We start from the raw sequence: 23,187 nt of genomic DNA, 5'->3' as shown, positions 1-23,187 counted from the left end.
CTCCCTCTTTGGACCTTTCCTCAGCTACCTTCAGCCCACTCTTCTGAAGCATCATCATCCTACATAACGATGATAACGCTACAGATATCATTTTCCTCAAGTACGTGTAAGTTAGACTGTCTGGGCACGTTTCTCACTGTGCTGGCGTCGCACTCCATGAACTAAAGGTGTCCCGTGGATGTTCTGCCTGACTACACATGATGTCAGATGTGTGTGTGGTGTCGAGGACTGAGCCCAGGGCCTCACACGGGTAAGCAGAAACTCAACCATTGAGCTCCAGCCTCAGCCCTTAGGTTTTATCTTTCACGCCGATTTTTCAGTATGGTACTGACCTTGATGGCAGCACAGTCTCTGATGTCATAATCCTGCTGGAATTCCTGATGCATGATCACAGTAGACACCTGGAGAGACAAGCCTCCTTTGAGGACGGGAGCCTCAAACTTTGGCTACTTACATAGAACTTAGGCAGCTTCCCTAATTCAAGCACGCCCCTTTGCCACTGAAAGAAAACAGCTCCATGCTTCACTCTGTGAAAGATCTGGATGTCACATCAGGAGAGGACTCAGGAACTGTCACAATGTCTTCTGTTGCCTACCAACTGGCAGTCTCAGAAGTGCAGTCAGCAGGGTGTTAGGGTCACCTCCGCGTCTGAAGCCACAGCTGAAAAGGACTTTTGAGGTTTTGTTTTGTTTTTGTTTTTCAGGACAGGGTGTCTCTGTATATCCTTGACTGTCCTGGAAACTCTGAAGACCAGGCTGGCCTCAAACTCACAGAGATCCACTTGCCTCTGCCTCTGGAGTGCTGGGATTAAAGGCATGCACCACCACACCCAGGGACTTTTTAGTATTTTGACCAATCATATTCAGTATTTGTGTATTTGATCAGCGGTGTACTTGATCAACTAATTTCAGATATCCCCCAATTTAAAAACACAAGCCTGGACGCTTACATTTAGCAAGAACACAGAATGAACTGACCCAAGAAAACACCCTGAACTGAAAATGACTATCTGGGAAATGGACTCTTAGAAGTGCCATGTGCCTCTCTTTAATAAGGAAGTAATACAAAAAGTATTATCTAAGGACCTTTTCAGGTTTGCCTACTTTGCTTAATATAGATACTTCCTTCCTTATATAATTAATGTCTTTGAATAGTAAAAGTAAATACTTTATTAATAGACAATAGAAATGAACACGAAGTACAAATGAAAGTTCTGGAAAAATGACTTGAGCTCTTCAAAGATTACCATGGTGTCTGTATACCTCCAACTTTTTTTTTAATTAAAAAACTCTAGAGAAACTAAATATACAAGTTTATAAAAAGTGAAAATAAACGGAGTCAGTGGGAAGGCTCAGCTTGGGTGAAGGCTGCCAAGGCTGATGGCCTGAATTCACTTCCCAGCATCCACATGGTGGAAGGAAGGAACTGACTCCTGAAAGTTGCCCAGCAGCCTCCACTGCGCCATCTGCAGGCACACACACGAAAATAGCAAAAGTAATTAAATAAAAGAAGATGAACACTTTGCTTTTTCTTTCCTGTATCATATCAGTAAGTCTCTTTCTATTTCAAAATGTGTGTGTAAATAATTCTAACGATCTGGATGTATTTTCCTGTCTTTCTAATCGAGGTGGAAGTGCTTACACCTCTCTGCTGTTTTAAAGTTCACACGGATATCAGGGGACTCTAGCCAGTGAGCATCTTGTATTTCCTGTCACAGCAGCCATGGATGCAGTGGGAAGAGTGCGTTGTTCACTAGGGTCCCACATTGCACAACGATGGATCCCTTGAACTTATTGCTTAACTACCTAAAGTTTTGTATCTTTTGAGAAACATCTCCCCTGCCTCAGTCTGCCCCAGTCCCTAGTCACTGCTGTTCGATTTTCCCCTTCTCTCTGTTTTCCTTCTTGTATGTATTCATTGTATATGGCACTGCGTTACATAGGGACACTTTCATACACTATATAATGTCTACTGAAATATTCCACCCCACAGTCCCTACCCTACCCTCTCTCCTCCCCATCCTTCTCATTGGTCTCCCTTGTTTTTCCAGACAGTTGTGCTACTATTTTAATGCCATACCACAGGCCTTTATATATCTCTATAAAAGACATGATTTTATGCCTCTCTATAAAAATCCAAGAACCACAAAGCCAGTGATTTTATGTCTCGTTTTGAGACAAGGTCTCAGGTATCTTGGACTGCGCAGGAGCTTTGAGCTGGAATCCCATCTGTCTATTTTTGGTTTTGTCCTCTGTACTTTTGAGTTCATATTCAAGAAATCATTATGCAGACCGTGCCATGGCGATTTCCTGCTACCCTCTCCCTAATGGCTGCACAGTTTGGGGTCCTGCATTTGGGGTCTTCAGTGTATTCTGAGTTCACGTTTATCCACGGATGTGCATATAGGTGTGTGTGTGGGTACACACTTTTCCTGGCACCGCTCCAAAAAGGGACTGTCTTTCCTTCTTGCGTGTCCTGGCAATTTGTCAGTAATCGGTTGGCTCTCAATTCATTATTTGTTTCTGTGTTTTCTCTCCTTTTCTATGATACCAGCATGCTGTTTTGGTCCCTGTAACCTGAGATCAAATGATCAGAGGTTGGTAGAATTCTATCCCCTGAGTCGCTCTTCTCTTGCAGACTGCGTTGGCTAGTCAGGTCCTTCTGCAGTTCCAGACACATTTTGGATGTGGGTGCTTTAAACCACCAACTTACTTGCTTTTGAAACAAACATTCCTCCCGCATTGTTCTCCCAACATGGCAGTTTGAACTTACCGGTGTCCGGTCACTCCACTGCCAGGACCCTTGTAAGTCAGGGCTTCTTTTGTTCAGACCAATCCACAACCAACGCTGCCCACTGCATTAGAAAAAAAAGGAAGTGGCCACATTTAGAAGTTTACGACAACACTTGCTAATAACAATATTTAGTATTCACATGTTTAAAGTGACTGAGACACGTATGTATATTCATATTTGGCACCATCAGAAAAGATAACCTCAAGGAACACAAAGAAAGAAATGAAATCCAGCCCTTAGCCCAGAGCAACCATAGAAAAGGTACCTCGTGCTTAAAACTAAAGTTTAAGTTATTTTCTGTGTATGAAAGGCAAAAATCTACTCTGCTTTGGGCTTTTTTTTTTTCTTTTTCGAGACAGGGTTTCTCTGTGTTGCCTTGGAGCCTGTCCTGGAACTCACTCTGTAGACCACGCTGACCTCAAACTCACAGAGATCCGCCTGCCTCTGCCTCCCGAGTGCTGGGATTAAAGGCGTGAGCCCCATCACCCAGCAAGCCTGAATATCTATATATGATGTTTTAGCGACCTAAAGTACAAACCTTACTTTACACCGCCCTCTTACTTTTTAATAAAATAATTGCCACTGGTCACAACAACACACATCTATAACCCTAGCACTTAGATGCAGAAGCAGAAGGAGGGCGGCTGTGAAGCCAGCTTGGGTTATTTAGCCTGTTTCAGTTCAGCCTGAGCTCCGCAACATGACACTGTCACAGAAAAAAACAAAACAAAACAAAACAAAAAACAGCAAAAACAAACACATGCTCTCCTTTTCTCAACATTCTCCAAGTTTAATATCTGTCAGTATTTTCTCATCTGTTCAACTTCAACTTGTTTAATTTAGAGACAATGAGACTTTTCGACTTATATTTTCACTGTTCTGTTTTTATATTTGTAGAGAACAGTCACTAATTTGTAGACCAGCTAAATCCCGCAGAGATAGTTAATTCCAGTTTAAATTCAGCACCTATAAGGAATTTGCATTTTCAGCTGTCTATTAGGCCGACAGCTGTCTCACAGGCTCCCCACTGTACCACACTTCCCTAAACCACGAGGTCTAGACAGTTTCGACACACAGGTCATCCTTAAGCCAAAACGGGGTGGGCTAAGTTTCCTTCCTCAAACTCATATGATGATGTAACTATTTCTTCCAAGTCTTTGTTTATTACATGCTTGGGCGTGGGAAATTCTTCCCCTAACATGTGCTTTAGAGCGTTTATCTTATTTAGTAACAGTCTGTTATTCATTTGAAGAACACCTGTTGCCGAGACTCAGACAGCTACCCAATACCCCAGCCTCTGCAGAGGTCTGCCCAATCCTTCTTAGCTTCCTGGGGGGGCTCTCATCAGTCTCCTCTAAGCCAACAGCTCCCCATCCTTCCACTGACAAACTTCTCTGTTTTAAGTTCATCCCTGAGTCCTGTGCTCAAGAGCAGAGGGTGTTTTTTTTTAAAAATATTTATTTATTATGTATACAATATTCTTTCTGCGTGTATGCTTGAAGGCCAGAAAAGGGCACCAGACCTCATTACCGATGGCTGTGAGCCACCATGTGGTTGCTGGGAATTGAACTCAGGACCTTTGGAAGAGCAGGCAATGCTCTTAACCACTGAGCCATCTCTCCAGCCCGAGGGTGGTTTCTTATACAAAGGTTTGCTCAGTTGTCCAAAATATCTCTAAGCATCACTCCTTTCAGAGAGTGAACTCCGTTTCGACCCTGAATTTAGTTTTCTGTATCATTACAAGGGATTCCCTAGTGTCATAAATACAGAGAAGAGCAGGTTCTCTCTCTCTCTCTCTCTCTCTCTCTCTCTCTCTCTCTCTCCCTCCCTCCCTCTCTCTCTCTCTCTCTCTGTGTGTGTGGCGGAGGGATAAAGGAGAAAATAATCTGCACATTACAGCCTGTTCTGAACTTGACCTTCCTTAGCTGTTACCAGATCAAGGAAAGAAAAGGCCGAAACCACATCGTCCGCTGCACACCCCTAGTGCAGAATTCAAGGATGCTGGAGAAAAGAAAACTACAAACACTCCTGGCCATAACTGGAGAGTCAGATCAAAAAGCAACCTTCCTATTTCCTTCCTAAACCGTTTCTACTCTGCCCACTAAGCACATGGCGTTAAGGCTATTTAGGAGACACCACACGAAAGGTTAGTCAGTGTACGTATGTTAAAATTCCAATTGTCAACCCAATTTCCTGCTGCACTTGGTTTCCAAGGAAAACAGTATCTCAGGCACAGCCCCAAATAAATACTATTTAATGAGGGTTCTCAGTCTGCAGAGCCGAGATTTATATCGAAAGCCATTCATGCCTCTTCACAGGAGGGGACGTACACAGCAGCCCTGGCTGCAGACAAGGCTTTCTTTTCTAATCCCAGGACTGTTTCTGCTCCACAATGGCTTCCCGTTGGGATACCATTAAGAGTTGCAATGATCTAAGAGCTTTAATGAGTTGCTGTATCACGATCCCTTTTTATTGAAACACAAACAGAGATATAGAACCTCGACTGTGAGAAATAGAGTGGTCATCAGTCTTAACTCCTAGCACGTGACGCGGATTTGCGGCGGACAGTAGGCTTCTTGCTGAGAAGGTCAATTCCAGGAACAAAAGCAGCACCTTCAGGGGTGAACTTCATAAATGATTCTGCTTCCTTCCTTTCCTTTAAGCTATTGTGGCAATCTTGGTTTTAAAGTACGCTCTCTTTCTAAGCAGAGCCCAGGCAAACAATTGCTTTATAATGACGTGTCTATTAATCAGGTAGCACAGTCTGTGGAGGTAGCCTTCAGCTGGCCTGCTGGCACGCACGTACAAATACAATTCAGTTCCCGGGGATGAAGGGTTTATGGAGTTTTTCTCCCTATATGTTCACCTTTTCCAACTTCAATATGCATTACTTTTGCAGACAGAAAAAAATTTTTAAGTGGTATATGTTTCAGACAATTTTATGAAAATGTATACAGGAAAGGAAGAAAATGGAAAATATTTTCACAAAATGTTGCCTCTAAGTAATATCGGAAACAGCTTTCGTTTTCCTCTTTACTTTTTAAAGTACTTTCCAGGTTTCACCTGTGAACTCATATCAGTTTTTAAGGAGGGTGTTCGATAGCGCTAAAGAGGAAACTAATCAATAAAAGTAACCGCCTTTCACCCCACCTTTGCCTCCTGGAGGAACCCACTCTGCTCACAGATGCTCTTAATGGCTGCTTCTCCCTTACAGGGCTAGGACATTTCTTGTTCCAGTCGGAGATAATAACTCCTTCTATAGAACAGTGAGCTTGTTTTGTAAATATTTTTCAAGAACGCTTCACTAGATAGTATGCGTGTGTGTGTGTGTGTTTAATAAGTATTTATATATTAATTAAGCAATCGAATATATATTTATATGTTAATATAAATATATTTATGTGTTAATAAATATATGATATATGACATATTTATATGTTAAGCCAGAAATGAATTAGGGATTTTCTAGATGCAGTTTTAGTGCCTCTTGTAATCACAAGATCTCGAGCTTGTGGTCTTTCATTCCTTCTATTTGTGTTAACAGGGGACAACCACAGAGACAGCACAGGCGAACCAAAAGGAGCAAAACATAATAAGCCAGGGACACGGCAAACCGAGTGACGCCCGTGTCCATGCCCACTACTCAGTGCTCTGTGCACAAAGCCTCACATCTTCTCTTCCCCTTTAAAGAGGGCTATCACCGAAATGCACCATTGCAAAGCATTTTGTGTTTCTTTCCACTCACAAAGGAAGCACCATAATCTCAAGGCTAGACAAGCGCTAATGGCCAGATTTGCTTCATCTGTGTTTTAGCCAAATAGAATTGGATTTCATTATTGAACAAATTTGTAGACTTGGACTTAATCAAAATTGATAATGTACAAATTGGGCCATTGCCAACTTATTTTATGCTAGATTAATCTTTGGTTATTTCATTTCTTTATGATTCTCCACATGAATATTGCACAGATTCCTTCCCCTGCTACATCTGATTTATGGACACATACTTTTAAGCTCTACTGAATGTTAAGTTTTAATATTTATAAGATCTGTGCTTCTAAAAGGTAGTTTCCAGATAAAATAACTTATTATATTTTCATATTTTCACAATTATTTTATGTTTCTAATTATTCAGAAAGAGTTTTTAAAACCTGATATTTAACAAAGTATTCCTTTTAAGATTTAAAAAAAAAACAAACAAACCAACAAGCCTGTGTGTACATCAGAGGACCACAGTCAAGACTCAGCCCTTCCTTTGACCCTGTTGAGGCAGGGTCTTTCTTGTTTCTGGGACATTGCATATCTGGACTAGGTGGGCTACAAGCTCCTGCCATTTCTCCGTTTCCACTTCCCATCTCCCCACGGGAGAGCTGCGATGGATGTGTGCATGGCATCTGGCTTTTTAAACGGCTTCTGGGCTGGAACGCAAATCATTGGGCATGCGTGGCAAGTACTTTCACCTGCGGAGTCAGCGCCGCAGCCCCTGAAATGCTCTTTTATATTTAATGATGTCCAAAAGAACAAGGCTAGTTAGATTGTCCTCAGTTTCTAGTAAACTTTTATTTTGGGGCTTTGTTGGATTAGGAGCCATAAAGTATTCACTAGGAGATATTTATGTGTGTGTGTGTGTTTTAAAGTCATTTATCCTAGTATACCTTGATTAAACAAACACCTTGTCGTCTTCAGAAAAGTAAAGAAAAAGTAATTTGTGGCATTGAAGGCCCTAATCCCTGTGATTGTACGGAAAGCGTCATATTTTATGACCTATGTTTTTCTATATTGTCCTGACGGACATTGGGGACATCAGAAGAGCCTTCCACACTAACGCCACAACCACAACAACGACTGTAGCCACTTTGCTATCTTCCCAGTTCCCTTCCTTCCTGTTCTTCTTCCATGGGGCTTTCCACAGGGGTAGTTGTTGCAGTTTTCTCACTAGTTGCCCGAGACCTACAGACCTGCTCTTCATATTCCTAATAATTTACTTGTGCATTCCTGGGGATTGAACTTGGAGCCTCAGAGATGCTAGGTGAGCATGCCACCACCGATCCATGCTCTGGACCTGTCTGTGTGATTGTGCACAAGTGTGTTCACAGGAACATAGGTGGTTTATAACAACTAGCCTCTTTACAGTTTAACTTATTTGGAGACTAACTTTGTTTAATTTCTTTTCCTTAAGATCAAACTTCTTCACTGATTAGCATATTCCATTTTCATACAGTCCCACTTTCTGTTGCGTGGCTCTTTCATCCTCAGCTGTCTATTCTCTTCTCATACCTCTGCTTATATTTTGGATTCTCTGGCTTCTCTTCCTATCTCACCTTTCAAAACATTGCCTGGCTTCTAAGATTCAGCCTCTCATGACATTTGTCCTGATTGCACCAGAATTACTCCCTCCCTGTCTGGTTCCTTACTATCTTGAGGAATTTAAGTTTTTTTGGACAAATCAACATCCAAAGAAGAAGTGAGAACAACCTGGAAAAAAATTACCAAGAGAAGGAATAATCTGACCTAATACAATCTCTGAAGTCTCCAAAAAGATGATGGGATCCCACAATGACAATTTCTCCAGGGCTACGGTAACACTGCTAAGCTGAAAAACATCACTTAAAGGTCGGCTTTGGACTACAAACTTCTCAGAGCAATTTTAAGGTGGCTAGCTGAGATGATCCAGCCTCACAGACTACTCTCGCTGGACTTGGGACAAGCCCTGCACTTTCCCATTACACGGAAACTGGACAACAAATGATACAGCTACCTCTCCCAGGACTTGGCAATTAACCCCAAATTTTCTTTTTCAGAATTCCCTAAAGATGCCATCGCCCTAGAAAGCAGGAAGTAAATTTAAGAACATGATGCACACATTCCCAAGAGGAGGTAAGGGTGATTTTTGGCTTTTCATTGAGTTATGGATACTTGTCATTTGTCTAGGGGAATTGGTTAAAAGTTGTTATTGGTAATAGTAAGGTGAAAAGCTAAACATAGGAGATTAGATTCAGGATTCTTGTTTTGAAAAGAAAAAGGGAAGGATATGGATATGATAAGATAAAAGGTAGATGATTGAATCTACTTTTAAACAGAAACTACTAGTTTTAAATATTTTACATTGGATTAAACTTTGTATATTATATGCAATTTTGTATATTAATATAAATTTGAGTTTAATTTTCTTAAAACATATTGTACATATATTTCTAACTTGTTTAAGGTATTGTAACTATACAGCTCATGTAAGGATGTAATGCAAATTTCTAATCCTTGAAAGTTATTATTACCAACTATTTAGGATAATAAGGAAATGCAGGTTAGTAATTAGCCACCTATTATAATTAAACTAGTAGTCACATTAGGAATGTTATCAAGGTCAAAAGAGATATAGTTTAGATTGACAGGTTATTTTCGAACACTTCAGAGATCCACAGAATATAGGATTTAAGATGTTTTAAGAACATAGGTTCTTTTTTTGTTTTATTTTTAGACAATGAAACATATCTTCTCCTGGCAGCATCAATCTACTCCAGAGAAGATAATGAGCATTGAAGAAACTCTGATGGAGGAGAGTTATCTGTCTATGTTTCTTTCATTGCTTAATTAATAAAGGAAACTGCCTTGGCCCTTTAAGAGAACAGAAAATTAGGTAGGTGGAGTAGACAGAACAGAATTGTGGGAACAAGGAAGTAGAGTTGGGGAGATGCTTCAGTCGGTTGCCATAGGGAGTCTCCATGCTGCTCCTCTCCGAGATGGACGCAGGTTAAGATCTCTCCTGGTAAGCCACACCTCGTGGTGCTACCCAGATTACTAAATATGGGTTAAAGGAAGATGTGAGAATTAACCAATAAGAGGCTGAAACTATGGGCCAGGCAGTGTTTAAAAGAATACAGTTTCCGTGTAATTATTTCGGGTGTAAAGCTAGCCGGCAGCCGGGTGGCGGGACACAGCCCCGCCGCATCACACTACAAAACTCAACATAGAGTTTACTTTCTTTGGGACAAAAGTAAGTCCCCCCCCCCCCAAAAAAAAAGAGCACTGGGCAAGAAAGTGCTCTTGCCTTGATTATTGATGGTTTGCTGTCCAAATTGGACAAGCAGGCCACAAAAGAGAGTGACTGCCAAATATTGTCAAGACAAGGAGAGACAGCCCTTCAGAATATCCTGATTCATAGAAAAGTCTGTCAAATATTCTAGGCCTGTAGGCTGAAGATGGATGCCCCAGTGATGCAGAGGAACCTTGGGTGACTGTCCAGGTAACCAGCTGTTTCTGTCATTGCTCACATGCTTACTCGCATTTCCTGCTTACTCGGCTAATATTTCCTTCTTGGGAGTTGAAGACGATATAGTTGTAGTTAGTTTTCCTTGTTTACCGGACTCAGCAAGGAAATTCACTAAAGAAATGTAAAGTATATAAGGTTGAAAGACAGAAAAAGATTATTTTGAGTTGGTAATACAAGTTAGAATAGAAAGTGAATTAGGTACAAGACTTTAGACTCACTAATATAGGATAGATAATGGAGTATTTTCTCTGAATTTGTCAAATTTGCAAATGGACTAGATATTGTTGATATACTTACTGCCTGTATATATTATATATAGTTATTGTATTTATTGTATATAGTTTTTCTTATATTAGTTATTCTTTTTTTATTTAAGAGAAAAGGGGGGAAATGTAGTGATATTTTGTTTGTGTTTTAACAAATAAAGCTTGCCTGAAGATCAGAGTGCAGAGCTAAACCACTAGAGGCCAGGCAGTGGTGGCACACACCTTTAATCCCAGGACTCGGGAGACAGAGTCAGATGGATCTCTGTGAGTTCAGGGCCATCTTGGGTTACACAAAATTGACCCAGTCTAAAAGAGAAACAGAGCTCACACAAAGGTGATCCCAGCACTTGGGATCCTACGCCTTTAACCCCAGCACTAGGGAGGTGGAGACAGGAGTGATATGGCTGGGCAGAGAGAGGAATCTAAGGCAGGAGGAGACAGGAGCTCAGTGCAGTGTGAGGCCGTCATTCTGAAGATTCTGTCTGGACATGCAGTCTGAGCACAGGATCGCCCCTTTGGTCTAATTGGTGAAAGTAAGAACTCTCTATGGGCAGGCCGCTTGGCTGTTTAGATCCTTCAGCTTTCATCCCAATAGCTCCGAGTTTTTATTATTAATACCAAACAGAATTCATGTTACATCCTTATCTTTGCCCTGTATTTTGCCACCCTTTTCTTAACCCTGCAATTAGTAGGTGCTACACAAAGGGGTGGGGACTTGGTCCACTTTGGGTCTCATGATATTTTGCAGTAAGGGTGCTTGATGCTGCTTGAAGCTTGGGTGGCTTTCTAGATGCTAACTCACAACAACCTGAATACCTAGCAGACAAAAGGCTTAGGTCGAAAATGCTCATTCTAGAAATATTACCTGAACTGGTCCTGTAACAAACGAACAAAGTCCTTCACTTCATCCAGATGACTGAAGCTGGGTAGGTGTGCTCCAAGCGCTTGGCAGAACCTTTCAGCTTCTTCCCAGGTCCTCTTTCTTATAATTCTTTCTATATGGAACACCTTAATGAAAAAAAGAATGTTGTTCTTCTGGAATAATCATAAAATATTTACAGCTTTGTTCAGTTTCAGTCAAAGGTGTGGGTTCCTGACATGAATTTTTTCAGGTGTAATGGAAGCATAACTAAATGCACATACAGCAAACAGGGCAAGCCCTACCCAGAATGAACTACCTGAAGGCCCACACGGGGATGGCCACTGTCACCAGGTGAGTGGCCTTCCCCTGCCAGGCCAGGGAATTGCTCCAACAAGTACATTCCTAGGGCCTTGAAGAGAAATTATACCAAGGGTCAAAGCTGAACAGGGTACATAGGAACACCCTGGAAGAAATATTCTGCCAAAAAAATGTGCCAACAGTGTAATTCTGAGCACCAAACACGGAAGCTTGCAGAACAGGGCTCTTTTTCTGATTAAGAACAATCAAAGAACTATCTAAATGGGTGTGTGAACTTCGACAGATGGAGCCAAATCAAAACCTGGCACTTTTGACTGTTTCTTTGATTTGTGATGATTAACTCTATGCCAAAAGAGCCCTAGCTATTTCAAAGAAGAGAAAGAAGCAGGGGGAGCAGGCAGAGAAGATAGAGCCACAGTTTTCTGATGGCTGGCATGGATTCTTCAGTCCCCTGTACATACATTCTAGCCATGACTCCAGGAGGGAGGAACATGCTTCTCTCCGCCTTTACAAGGGGCTTGGCCCTGTACTATGCTGAGGTTAGTGGCAGTGAAGTGAGCAGAAACCTGAAATGCACCAACCTGGTTGGGATTGCCTTCTTGGGCTCCAGAAATTTACTATGAGAAAAACAATCATCCCTTAGCCTGAGCCCTAGAGTGAAGGGTAACAGACACCAGGTCACAGCCTACAGCCCAGCCCAGCCCAGCTAACAGCTAGAAGAATTCACAGTCAATCAGTCAAACCATAGAGCAAGAGGTCTATGAATGTGAAACTAAATGTAATCACCGTGCATTTTGGGAGTGGCATTGAAAGGTTTGTTTTATGGAACTAGGTGAATGTTACAGGCTGTGGTACTTTGAATGTAATTGGCCCCCATAATCTCACAGGGAGTGGCAGTATTAGGAGTTGTGGCTTTGTTGGAGTGGGTGTGGCCTTGTTGGAGGAAGTGTCTCACTGTGGGGGATGGGCTTTGAGGTTTCCTATGCTCAGGATACCATCCAGTATCTTAGCACATTTCCTGTTGCCTTCAAGACATAGGACTCTCAGCCACTCCTCCAGCACCATGTCTGCCTGCATGCTACCATGCTCTCTACCATCATGATAATGGACTGAACCTCTGAAACTGTAAGCAAGTCACCCCAATTAAATGCTTTCTTTATAAGAGTCGTCATGGTAATGGTATCTCTTCACAGCAATGAAAACCCTAAGACACAGACCCCAAATTTTTTTTTTTTAATACAGTTAGAACTGGCTTTCATTATACAAGAAGGAATCTTAATCCAATAAGAAGAATGAGGGGCCGATGAGAATCCTACACATGATGTCAGCATGCTGCCCTTCTCGGAAGGAAAGGTCGGCGGTGTTGCAGAAAATTATTTTAAGATGTGTTGCTGTTGTTTATGCTGCATTTGTTTAACTCTGTGAAGCTGTGATTCTTTGCCTGTCTAAAACACCTGATTGGTCTAATAAAGCACTGAACGGCCAATAGTGAGGCAGGAGCAAGGATAGGCAGGGCTGGTAGGTAGGGAGAATAAATAGAAAGAGAAATCTGGGAGGAGAGAGAAAGGAGGAGCAACGATAGAACAAGGAGAAGAGGACTTCAGGGGCCATCCACCAGCTACCTCAGCCAGTCATGGAGGAAGATTTCGGAAGGTAAGATATAAGAAGTAAGGAAAAAGTCAGAGACAAAAGGAAGACAGGTTAATTTAAAATAAGAAAAGCTGGCAAGAGACAAGCCAAGCTAAATCTGGGTATTCCTAAGTAAGAATAAGCCTCTGTGTGTGATTTATTTGGGATCTGGGTGGTGGGCCCCCCAAAGAGCCAAAAGAGTAAAACATCACACAACACCATGGGGTCACTCTGGCTTTGGTCTTTCTTTTGAGAGCTGGACATGGGTAGGGTGCCGGTTGAGCTGTCTGATACAAGAGTCCCATGATGCTTTGCTAAGGACCCCATACTCCCAAGCATTTGTTAGGCTCTGTGTGCTCACATGATTTGTGTAATAACATAAACCAGGTCGGGGGGGGGGGGGGGAGGATGACTGCACCAAAGGACTGAATGCAGATGCTACTTTACCTTAAAACAGGAGAGATTGGAGGGGAAAGTCTGCCAGCCTTGAGGACACGGCTCATCGGGCTTCGGGGCTGCCTCCTCGGGCTCCTGGGGGCCACTTGTTTTCTTGCATATTGAAAGGGCTCGGAAGCTTTTGCAGTTTTTCACTTCCCACCTGCCAAGGGTCTTTCCGGTAGACATTGCCACACACCCACCTGGAGATGCTGGGGTTGGGTTGGAAAAGCGAATTAAAAATTAAAATTTCAGAAGTTCAGCCAGGTGGTGGTGGCCTACACCTTTAATCCCGGCACTCGGGAGGCAGAACAGGTAGATCCCTGTGTCCGAGGCCAACCTGGTCTATAGAGCAAATTACAGGATAGCCAAGGCTATGCAAAGAAATCCTGTCTTGAAAAACCAAAACCTAGGGGCTGGCTTAGAGGTTAAGAGCACTGATTGCTCTTCCAGAGGTCCTGAGTTCAACTTCCAGCCAACCACATGGTGGCTCACAACTATATGTAATGAGATCTGATGCCCTCTTCTGGCCTGCATGCAGGCATGCAGGCATGCAGGCAGGACGCTGTGTGCATAATACATAAATCTTAAAAAAAAACAAAAACAAAAAAACAAGTTCTTGCTAGATAGTCCAGGCTGCCTTCAGCCTTGAGGTCTTCCTGACTCAGCCCTAAGTGCCTGGATTACAGACATATGTTTTACCTATTAGAATATTTCTGACTTAAGTGATATTTAATCAGGATTAGCATCTATATTCTGCCTTCTCTAAGGTAGAATATGTTATTATTACGCTCACACCAGTAGTCACGATCATGCATCACAGATTTTGTGGAGATTCTCCCTTTAAAATACTGTGTTCTATTGTAAAACCACACAGTCCAGTTTCCATGTTATAGAAAAATACCTTAATGATCACATTACATAAGATCATGCAAGAAAATATCAAACATTTGAAGAGAAAAAAGTAGAGTGACTTAGGACTTCTAACTTACTCAAAGCCAAATTTAAACAGCACTGGCTTGGAAGTCAGAAAGATCTGGTTTTTATTAATTCAATAAGCAGGTATATTTTATTAAACAAGTCCCCGACGCCTCTATTTTCTCAGCTCTAAAATCAGATGGGACTTTTGAGGCCCTTCTACATCAAATCCTATTTTCCACAGCAAATCACGACCAATGCTTGAGGTTGTTTGGAGAAAAATGAACTAACTTTTGAAATAAAAGCTACCTTACACTGCTTTCTTCATTTCTGCTCGCTGAGGCTAATACAAATAAACCTTTAACTCTGCAAGATGAAGCTAGGTGACAGAGAGAGAAAAATGTAACACACTTCACAGGAAACATCTAGGTTTTATTTAAGACTTACATTAAAAAATGGAAAACAAAATGTCAACACCCCCCCCCCACACACACACGCCAAAAAACAAACAAACCCTAAAGTAACAACAAACAAACAAACAAACAAACAAAAACCAGCCCTCACACTCTTGGGGCTGGCTCTGGGTAGGCAGACATTGGCTTTGGAAAGCACTGGACTTCATGGAGAGGACTGGGTGGGGGTGGGCATGCCTAGTTCCATTCCTGGCTTCACAGACTTCAGTTCTGAAGATCACCGACTCCCTTATCCCCAAACACAGGTGACAGGTGTACTTAGGAGGGACATCGTGTTCCACTGCTTCCTGGTCTGCCACCTTGTTTCTTAAACATTAAGCAGTATCTTCATAATACAAAACTAGAGTTTCCTCACATTGCACTTAGTATTCTTTTGTTGGCATCCTCCATGACACTCCCTTTAAATCTCTTAAAGCTAAATGAGCAGGGATGGGACCCTTCCTCTCTCAAGCCTTGTCAGGAGGTAGTGCTATACTAAGGTGCCCATTCAAGGGCTTCCCGCAGAACTCACTACTGTTGACACTTTTGGTTTAGCCATGGATTTCTCATAGGTTTTTTGTTATTTTCTTTGTTTGTTTGTTTTGCTGTGAACCGAGCCTGGGCCCTTTTGTTTTTCTCTATAGGCTACGTAGCTCTGGTTACCAGGAACTCACTACGTAGACCAGGTTGGCCTTGAACTCACAGATCTGCCTCTCCATTCTGAGTGCTGGGATTGAAGGTGTGCACACCATGCCCAGCTGAGCCTGGGCCTTAACTTTCTCTCTCTCTTTTATCCTTCTCTACAAATGTCCTGCCCCCACCTCATCACTACAACCAGCTGGCATGAGTGTAATAATTTTTAACGAGTCAGCATTTAGAATAGATATTGAACCCCAAGCCTGAGAACAGCTTCCCCAAGCTTCCCACTCCACCTCTCACCTTACAACAACGAGCTTTTGGAAAAATCATAAAATCCGAATCACAGGTGGACTTGGCACAATGCTCATTTACAGCCTCCTGTGAGTCACTCTTTCTGTGACTGCTTGTCTCTGTCCCTAGTGCCACACGGCCTTCTAACTGCCTTTGTCTCCTGGGAAGCCCAAACAGACAGACACAAGCAAGCTTTGCAGACTGGGGAACGAGCAACTCAAATCTGTTGCAACCTGAAAGCCTTGGGCTCAGCGCTGCACCCGCTCTGTCCTTGTGAACTTGGTCCTGAAGCGCTGTCAACGCTTAATCACTCACCTGGTTCGAGAAAATTCCAGTTGGAAAAGGTCATAGCCTGCTTTAGTCTGCCAGTGACGGCCCAACTGTACTCCCCGCGGGCATTGGCGTCTCTCAGGCCGGTCCAGAAGTACTTCTGAAGGGACTTGTCATACTTCTTCATCATGTCATTCAAGTATTCCTGCTCAAATCTACAAAAGATGGACCAGTCTCGCAAATGTCTCACAGTTTTTGCAATAAAAAGCATCCCCCCACCCACCCCCGGAAACTGTTTAGGCAAACTCAGTTGAAAGTTTCCTAGTACATGTGTACTGAGGGTCACACCTGCTAGTGATGGTCAGGTTGCAGTTCGTTCCGAAAGGGACCTCGTTCCCGTAGATTTTGTAACAGTTTTCTCCATGTCTCTTCCAGCCCTAAATCAGAGGAGGAATATCATTCCAGTGTTTGCAACTTAACGATGTCCCCTCCCACCCCCCAAATAAGCGGGATTCTGCTACTCTGTCAAACTCGTACAATAGGAGGAGGCAGAGGATGTGATTATTCACTGGATACGGCTGGAACTCAGTTTTCACCAATCCCCTCTGCATGACTGAGACGAGGCCCCGTTTTCTTTGTCCTTGGTACCCGAATCACCCTATACTGCAGCTGCTAGTTGAATTATTTTTCAGTAAAAGCACAGTCACTGGAGGAAAGCTGTCAATAATGAGGAGAGCAGCCATATTTGCAAACTGAGAGGGACCCATGACTCGGTACATCTTTTCTTACTGTAAGAACACCAATGCGTTAGGATTCTCTTCCTTCTTGCTTTCTCTCAAATAAATGAACAGAAACCAGTGCTTTTACTTCCCAAGGCTGAATTGTTTAAACTTCAAATATCATCTTTAACCAAGGAGGGCTCATTCAGCTCAGGGAAATTCACAATGAGATTACTCACCTCCTCTGGAGGACACAACCTGTCAGACCGCGTGTCATTAGTTAGTGCTCCCTTTTTCTTGCACACATATCTGAGCTGCTTTTCACAGGACTGGACTTTCCACTGACCTAACTTTTAAAGAAGAAAACAAAAATATTTCTTACCAAAGAGAATATTTACTAAATAGTTAGAATTAGATTACAATAACTATGGGAGGCCAGGAAAGGTGACTCAACCTGTCATCCCTACGACACAGTGTATACACATGCCCTTTCTTACAAGCTTAACAACGAAACCTTACCAAAGAACATTTAGCTGAACAGAGAAAAGTACCTCCCAAGAGGCCAGGATTCTAGTGACTTCCCTGTGACCCAGGGGCAGTTTGCTCACAGATTAAAATTCTTTGGGAAGCATCAGCTAATGTCTGGTCACATTTCCTCAGCTGCATAAGGAAGACGGTGGTTATGAGAGCTACTACTTGGGGGGGGGGGGGGAGGGCCAAAAGATTCTTTTAATTCTACTCCAGTATAGACATCAAAATTGTTTTTTTCAAATACACTACATAAAATTAATTTTGCTGAACTGACTAGGTCGCATTGCTTCCCGAAGTGAAATGTTAGCGACTTGACTGTGACAAGGGTCAGTTTGAAATTCGGGCAGGCTGCGGAGCGCTCCTTCTGTTCATCTGCCGCTTCCACGTCTGACAATGTTCTGAGACATCTTGGCTTTTAAAGTAGGCCACTGAGTGTGACACCTTCCCAAACACATCCCCACCACGGAACCAGTTCTACAGAGTTCTAAATGTGTTGCTTCCATTTAAAGCCTCTTTAGATGTCTGGGTAACAGTCACCCTGAGTACCAGGAGAGAGCTGCCTATAGGAAAGCCATCCAATCATACACCAAAGAGGTGCCTAAGTCCTTCTGGACAAGACGCAGTCTATTTTAGGTTCCTAACCGGACAGCGTTCAACAAATGTTTAGCAAGCTACATTTCAGGAAAAGATAGCTTTATGAACAAATCTAACACAATATTTTATATAAATTTTAAAAACTATTGGAAACCATGTAAAACTGAAATACTGAAAAGTGTTTTCCAATTAGCCTCAAGTTAGGATTAATTCAAAACTTAATCGCAGCATGGAAAGATTGCACCTTCCAGGCTAACCTGTGCTGGCCTGCCAAACGTCAATCATAACGAGCAAAAAGGCTGATAGAGGAGACTCAGGCCCTCGAAGACACCAGGTTATCCGAGATAGTCTGACACACGAGCTCTACCGCATCTGTATAACATCTCGAGAAGGCAGTGAAAGCTCAGACTGCTTACTCAGCAACTGCCTTTACTTACCCTCCACTGGGTAGCTCTCAGCGTGACAAGGTGCAGGCTTTTACCTCTTCCTTCTCAGCTCGCACACAAACTCCTAGCACAATGTTCTTATTAATAGCTCTAACAAAAAGACTATAAATAAGCCACGGGAGGCTCCTACCTTTCCTAAATAGGAAACACAGTTGGGAGTCTTATTGTAGGGAACACTAGGCTCATTCCCATTCCAGTACGTTAGAGTAACTTCCGTACCATCTGACCACTGGAACAAAGTGGGGCTGTTTATGTTCTTAAGGCCTGTCCATATTTCTTCTTTGACATCTGAAAGAAAAATGTTTCATTTGTTTGGTTTCGCTTCGTCATATGTTGTAATATGTGTGTTGCTGATGTTTACATGTTGATAATGTCGTTTTAGAAGCTTTGTGGTATATTTTTTAGTTGCCCACTAAGAATGTTAATGAGCAGACAGGGTGGGTCTTGATGCCCTGGATTCACGGAGGCAAGGCACCTAGAGAGAAGGGTGCGCTAGGATGGACCAGCTGAGTGTGTCTCAGGCCTACCGTATAAATGCTGCTTCATGCGGATGAGTGAACCTCTGTAAACCATAGATATCCTAATTAGAAATAGCTAGTGTCCACGCTGCCCTGAAATGACTGCTGTCTTCACAGGGGAAACAATTAGCACCATGCTGACACGGAACAGGGACCTCAGCAGCCTGAGTCTAGGAAGAGGGCGGAACACAAGCAGTCTAGGATGCCTTTGTTTATCCGTCCAGTTCCAGAGAATTACAAAAGCGAAATGATCATCAGGACAATTTCTAGAAGAACTTAAATAAGGTTGAGCAGAACTGTGGGAGGGGGAGAGTTTCTGATCACACAGTGGCTCCTGGGCGGCAGTAGCTATTTAAACTGTAACACAAGGAGATGGAAATTAAACAAAAGTCGTGGTTCAGCTCCTCATTCTTCCTAACTACCTTTCAAGAGTTCAAAAACCACGTGGTGGCTGCAGCGCTGGGCAAGGCAGGCTCAGGACAAGTCCATTTCCACTGACCGCCCCACCCCCACCCCCAGATGGGCTGCTCCAGGGCCAGGCTGGAAGCCTCCCGTTCCCACCAAGAGTCTGAAAACAGGGAGACTAGAAACGTCTTTAACTCCTAAAGCAAGAGGTTTAAAGCAAACGAAAGTAATCCAAATGACTCACCGCCACTATGGAGTTTTGTGACAACCACCTCGACGTCCGCTAAGGAATGAATGCTGATGAGGTCACCGCCGAAGGTGCTGCATTTGGAATGGGCTGCATCCCAGGTGCCACTCTCATTTGCCAGCAGATAGCAAAATCCATTATTTGGCAGCCAGCCCGCATCACAGAGGGTATCCGAATACGTCCAAACATCTGGGGGTGGGGGAGGGGAGGGAGGAAGCAGCGATTTATCTACGAGTAAAGACAGACCTGTTTAGAATCAACAACACTGCGAGTTTTTCTTTCTTGAAGCACAAGGCTTCTGGAAAACTGGGAGACAGGATGTCAGCTATCAGGGTGACATGAATTTGATGCTGTGTTTAATGCGTGTCTGACATCATAAAAATTCTCACAGAGATTCAGATATGCTATGCACTCGCTGTGAGACACAGGCTATGGACAAGACTGTTCAAGGGCATGGACATGGCCAGGGAAGGAAGCGACTTTAGTCCGAAGAGGTGGAAGACAGTTGTGGAGTAGACCAGACGCTGACATCTTCCAGCTCTGAGATTTGGAAGGTCACCCCTCCCACCCCCGCCACGTCAAGCCTTCTTTTCTTGTGTGACCAGCTTAACAACTGCTGTTGAATACAGGGCAAGCAGAGAGGTAAGGAACAGGATGTGGTACTTATGTACACTCAGATGGCACAGGAGGGGAGGGAAGGACAAATGGCCTTTTCAGACACCTTCATCCACTCTGAAAGAGCGGTGAGTCCCAGCTTGACTGTGACGAAATCCCCCAGAGAAGTCTAATCTTTCAGAGGTATAGGGCCACTACTCTTGTTAGCAAAACTAGAAACTATTCAACGTATCCAGATCCTTTTGGGGACTTTCTTTTTCTTTTACAAGTAAACTCAGTCATCTTAAAAATGTAGAGTATTGCATTCACTGATGGAAACAGATGCAGAGACCCACAGGCAAACATTAGGCAGAGCTGGGGGAACTCTGTGGAAGATGGGGAGGAAGGATTATAGCACCCAGAGGGGCCAAGGATGCCACAAGAAAACCCACAGAATCAACTAGGAAGGATTGTAGCACCCAGAGGGGCCAAGGATGCCACAAGAAAACCCACAGAATCAACTAACCTGGGCTCATAGAGACTGAACCAACAACCACGAGCCTTCATGTGACAGACCTAGGCCCTCTGCATATATGTTACAGTTGTATAGCTTGGTCTTCTTGTGGGACTCCTAACAGTGGGAGCAGGGGCTGTCTCTGACTCTGCTGCCTGCTTTTGGGACCCATTCCTCCTACCAGGCTGCCTTGTCCAGCCTTAATAGGAGAGGAGGTGCCTAGTGTCACTGAAACTAGATATTCCGTGGTGGTTGGTATACATGGGAGGCCTGCCCTTTTCTGAAGAGAAGAGAGGAGGAGTTGATGGGGAGGGGTGTCTAGCAAGAGAGGGGGAACTGTGGTTGGGATGTAAAAACAAACAAGCAAAAATAAATACAAAAAATTGTAATTTTTTTTAGCAAACTGATAAAATTTAGGTTCGATTAGTCTCACACTTGCAAGCTGATAATGCAATAACGTAGGCTCTAAATGACATTCATTATTATTATGAGATAGTTCAGTTATGGCAAAGGAACAGAGAGAAAACTCACATGTAAATGCACTCAAACAATCACTACCATCTTCTAGTTTTTGTCTCCATAAACATATAGTTTCACAAAATTAAGATGATAGGCATATCATTTTGTTCTGTTCTTTGTATTTTCCTGCTGGCCCAGTTATAATAGATACCTATTATTCAACCTTATGGAAATATCACGATTCACATAGTAATGGCTACTTCAGGGTATTTTTGCTTATTCCATCATCAGTTCTTGTGCATCCTCCCCGGTGCCAGCATTTCTACTGTGCTTCCTGTTGTATGGACTATATTTGCTAACTTGGAGGATAAATGCTTATTTCTCCCTATTATTATAAGACATTCCCATACATTCTTTATTCTATATAACAATTTTTAAACATTGCTCTATGTTCCTTTGTGGATAAGAAATTGAGAGCACTAGAGAGGTGGCTGGGTAAGAGTGGACTGTCAGTGTTTAAGAGCCCATCTTGACAAGCATGGGGACCTGAGAGTCTGAGTTTCAATTCCCAGCACACTTGTAAAAATCTGGGCATGGATATATTATTTCTACCACTGGAGACTGAGACAGGGGGATCCAGAGAGCCAGCTGGTTGATTGGACTGCTGAAGGGGTGAGCTTCCACTAGTGAGAACCTTTGGCCTCCACTGTATACGTGGGCACACGCACCTGGACACTCATGTGCATGCCGCACACATAGTTTGAACTCTTACTTATGAGTGTGTGAGTGTGTGTGTGTGTGTGTGTGTGTGTGTGTGTACCCAAAGGACTACCTCAGGCGTCATTGTCAGGAAAGCCTCCTTTGAGATAGAGTCTTTCATTAACCGGAGCTCATCTATTAAGCTAGAGTTGGTTGTGCAGTCAAACCTAAGGATCCTCCAGGACTGCACCCCCAGACCCCAGATTTCCCCCATTTTAGCGTGGGTTCTAGGGATGGAGAAAACATTGGCAGTATCGGTGAAGAAAAGATCAAAATGGGTATCTGGCATGCGTTTACTCAACTTCACAGACTTATTTGGACAGATGAGGAAGCGAGGAAGGCACCTGTGAGTGACACCGTTTTGTTCAACGGCTTCTTGCAGACGTAGGGCTGCTGGGTTTCGCAGGAAACACTTCGCCACAGCCCCGACTCGGTGTCCATTCTCGCGCAGCTTGACCCGCCAATCATAGGCGCAATGGGCGTGCCTTAGGAAGAAAGATTTTCAAGGAGGTGGAAGGAAGTTAGGGTCCGAGCGGTGCCTAAAATAGTACAAACTCATAGTTTATAAATCTTTATGAAAACTCACAGTGTGGTTCAAACTTAAAATTAAATTGAAAAGCCACAAGCCGTGATGAACAACGACATGCTCATTTATGCCCGGTCTAGAACGCAGGATGGAGGGGAAGCGCTCTGATCATGATAGCTGACTCACGGCAGAGAAAACACATCGGCCTCTGCCTTAGAGCTCCTTCCACGACAAACCCTGTGGCCAGAACCCCTGAGTCTAAACTAAAGTTACTCTCTGTAAATGTTTACAGCCAGATGAAACACCGACACGCGAGTCTACCCTTTAAGGTGTTAAATACTGCGTTAAGGACTGGGACTGGAGCTCAGCTGCAGAGCCTAGAATAGTCTATTTTGGGCATAATAGAGTATTACTTTATTGACTAATAAAAAGGTTTAGTTAATGAAAACCTCATGGCCTTGATAGCACTGAATCCATTTCTCCTCCATGTAGGTAGAAAGAACACTTTTACGAATGCTATTTAGGTTTGGCCCTCATCAGACTTCAGCTTTCAAATGTTCCTCGTCCTTTCTTTTGCAGAAAGAGCTACTGGCTAAGCGGGATGCTGTTTTCATTGAAGTAGGTATCTGTGTACTAAGGTCCAGCTGCTGTGCTCGCAGTGTTTAGGCCCCATAGTGGGGGAAAGCCTAAGAATGTGAAAAGGAAGGGATATTCCTGCTTTACAGTCAAGCT

General features: G+C 43.1%; 1 protein-coding gene across 1 annotated transcript in view; it reads right to left on the bottom strand.

Annotated features, from left to right (window-relative positions):
• The window catches only part of Ly75 (lymphocyte antigen 75), an 85,582-nt gene that overhangs the window by 42,084 nt on the left and 20,311 nt on the right, over positions 1–23,187 (bottom strand). The window contains exons 6-15 of the mRNA XM_038336391.1: positions 22,274–22,414; positions 19,601–19,792; positions 18,564–18,721; positions 17,102–17,212; positions 16,492–16,580; positions 16,189–16,358; positions 13,586–13,785; positions 11,195–11,337; positions 2,773–2,854; positions 333–401 (exon numbers count right to left, since the gene is read on the bottom strand). Coding sequence (XP_038192319.1) covers positions 333–401; positions 2,773–2,854; positions 11,195–11,337; positions 13,586–13,785; positions 16,189–16,358; positions 16,492–16,580; positions 17,102–17,212; positions 18,564–18,721; positions 19,601–19,792; positions 22,274–22,414 — 1,355 coding nt within the window. The remainder of the gene's footprint in view (positions 1–332; positions 402–2,772; positions 2,855–11,194; positions 11,338–13,585; positions 13,786–16,188; positions 16,359–16,491; positions 16,581–17,101; positions 17,213–18,563; positions 18,722–19,600; positions 19,793–22,273; positions 22,415–23,187) is intronic.

The sequence above is a fragment of the Arvicola amphibius genome, chromosome 7 (assembly GCF_903992535.2).
Source record: "Arvicola amphibius chromosome 7, mArvAmp1.2, whole genome shotgun sequence".
Lineage (NCBI taxonomy): Eukaryota > Metazoa > Chordata > Mammalia > Rodentia > Cricetidae > Arvicola > Arvicola amphibius.
This window is presented reverse-complemented; position numbering and strand designations above follow the sequence as displayed.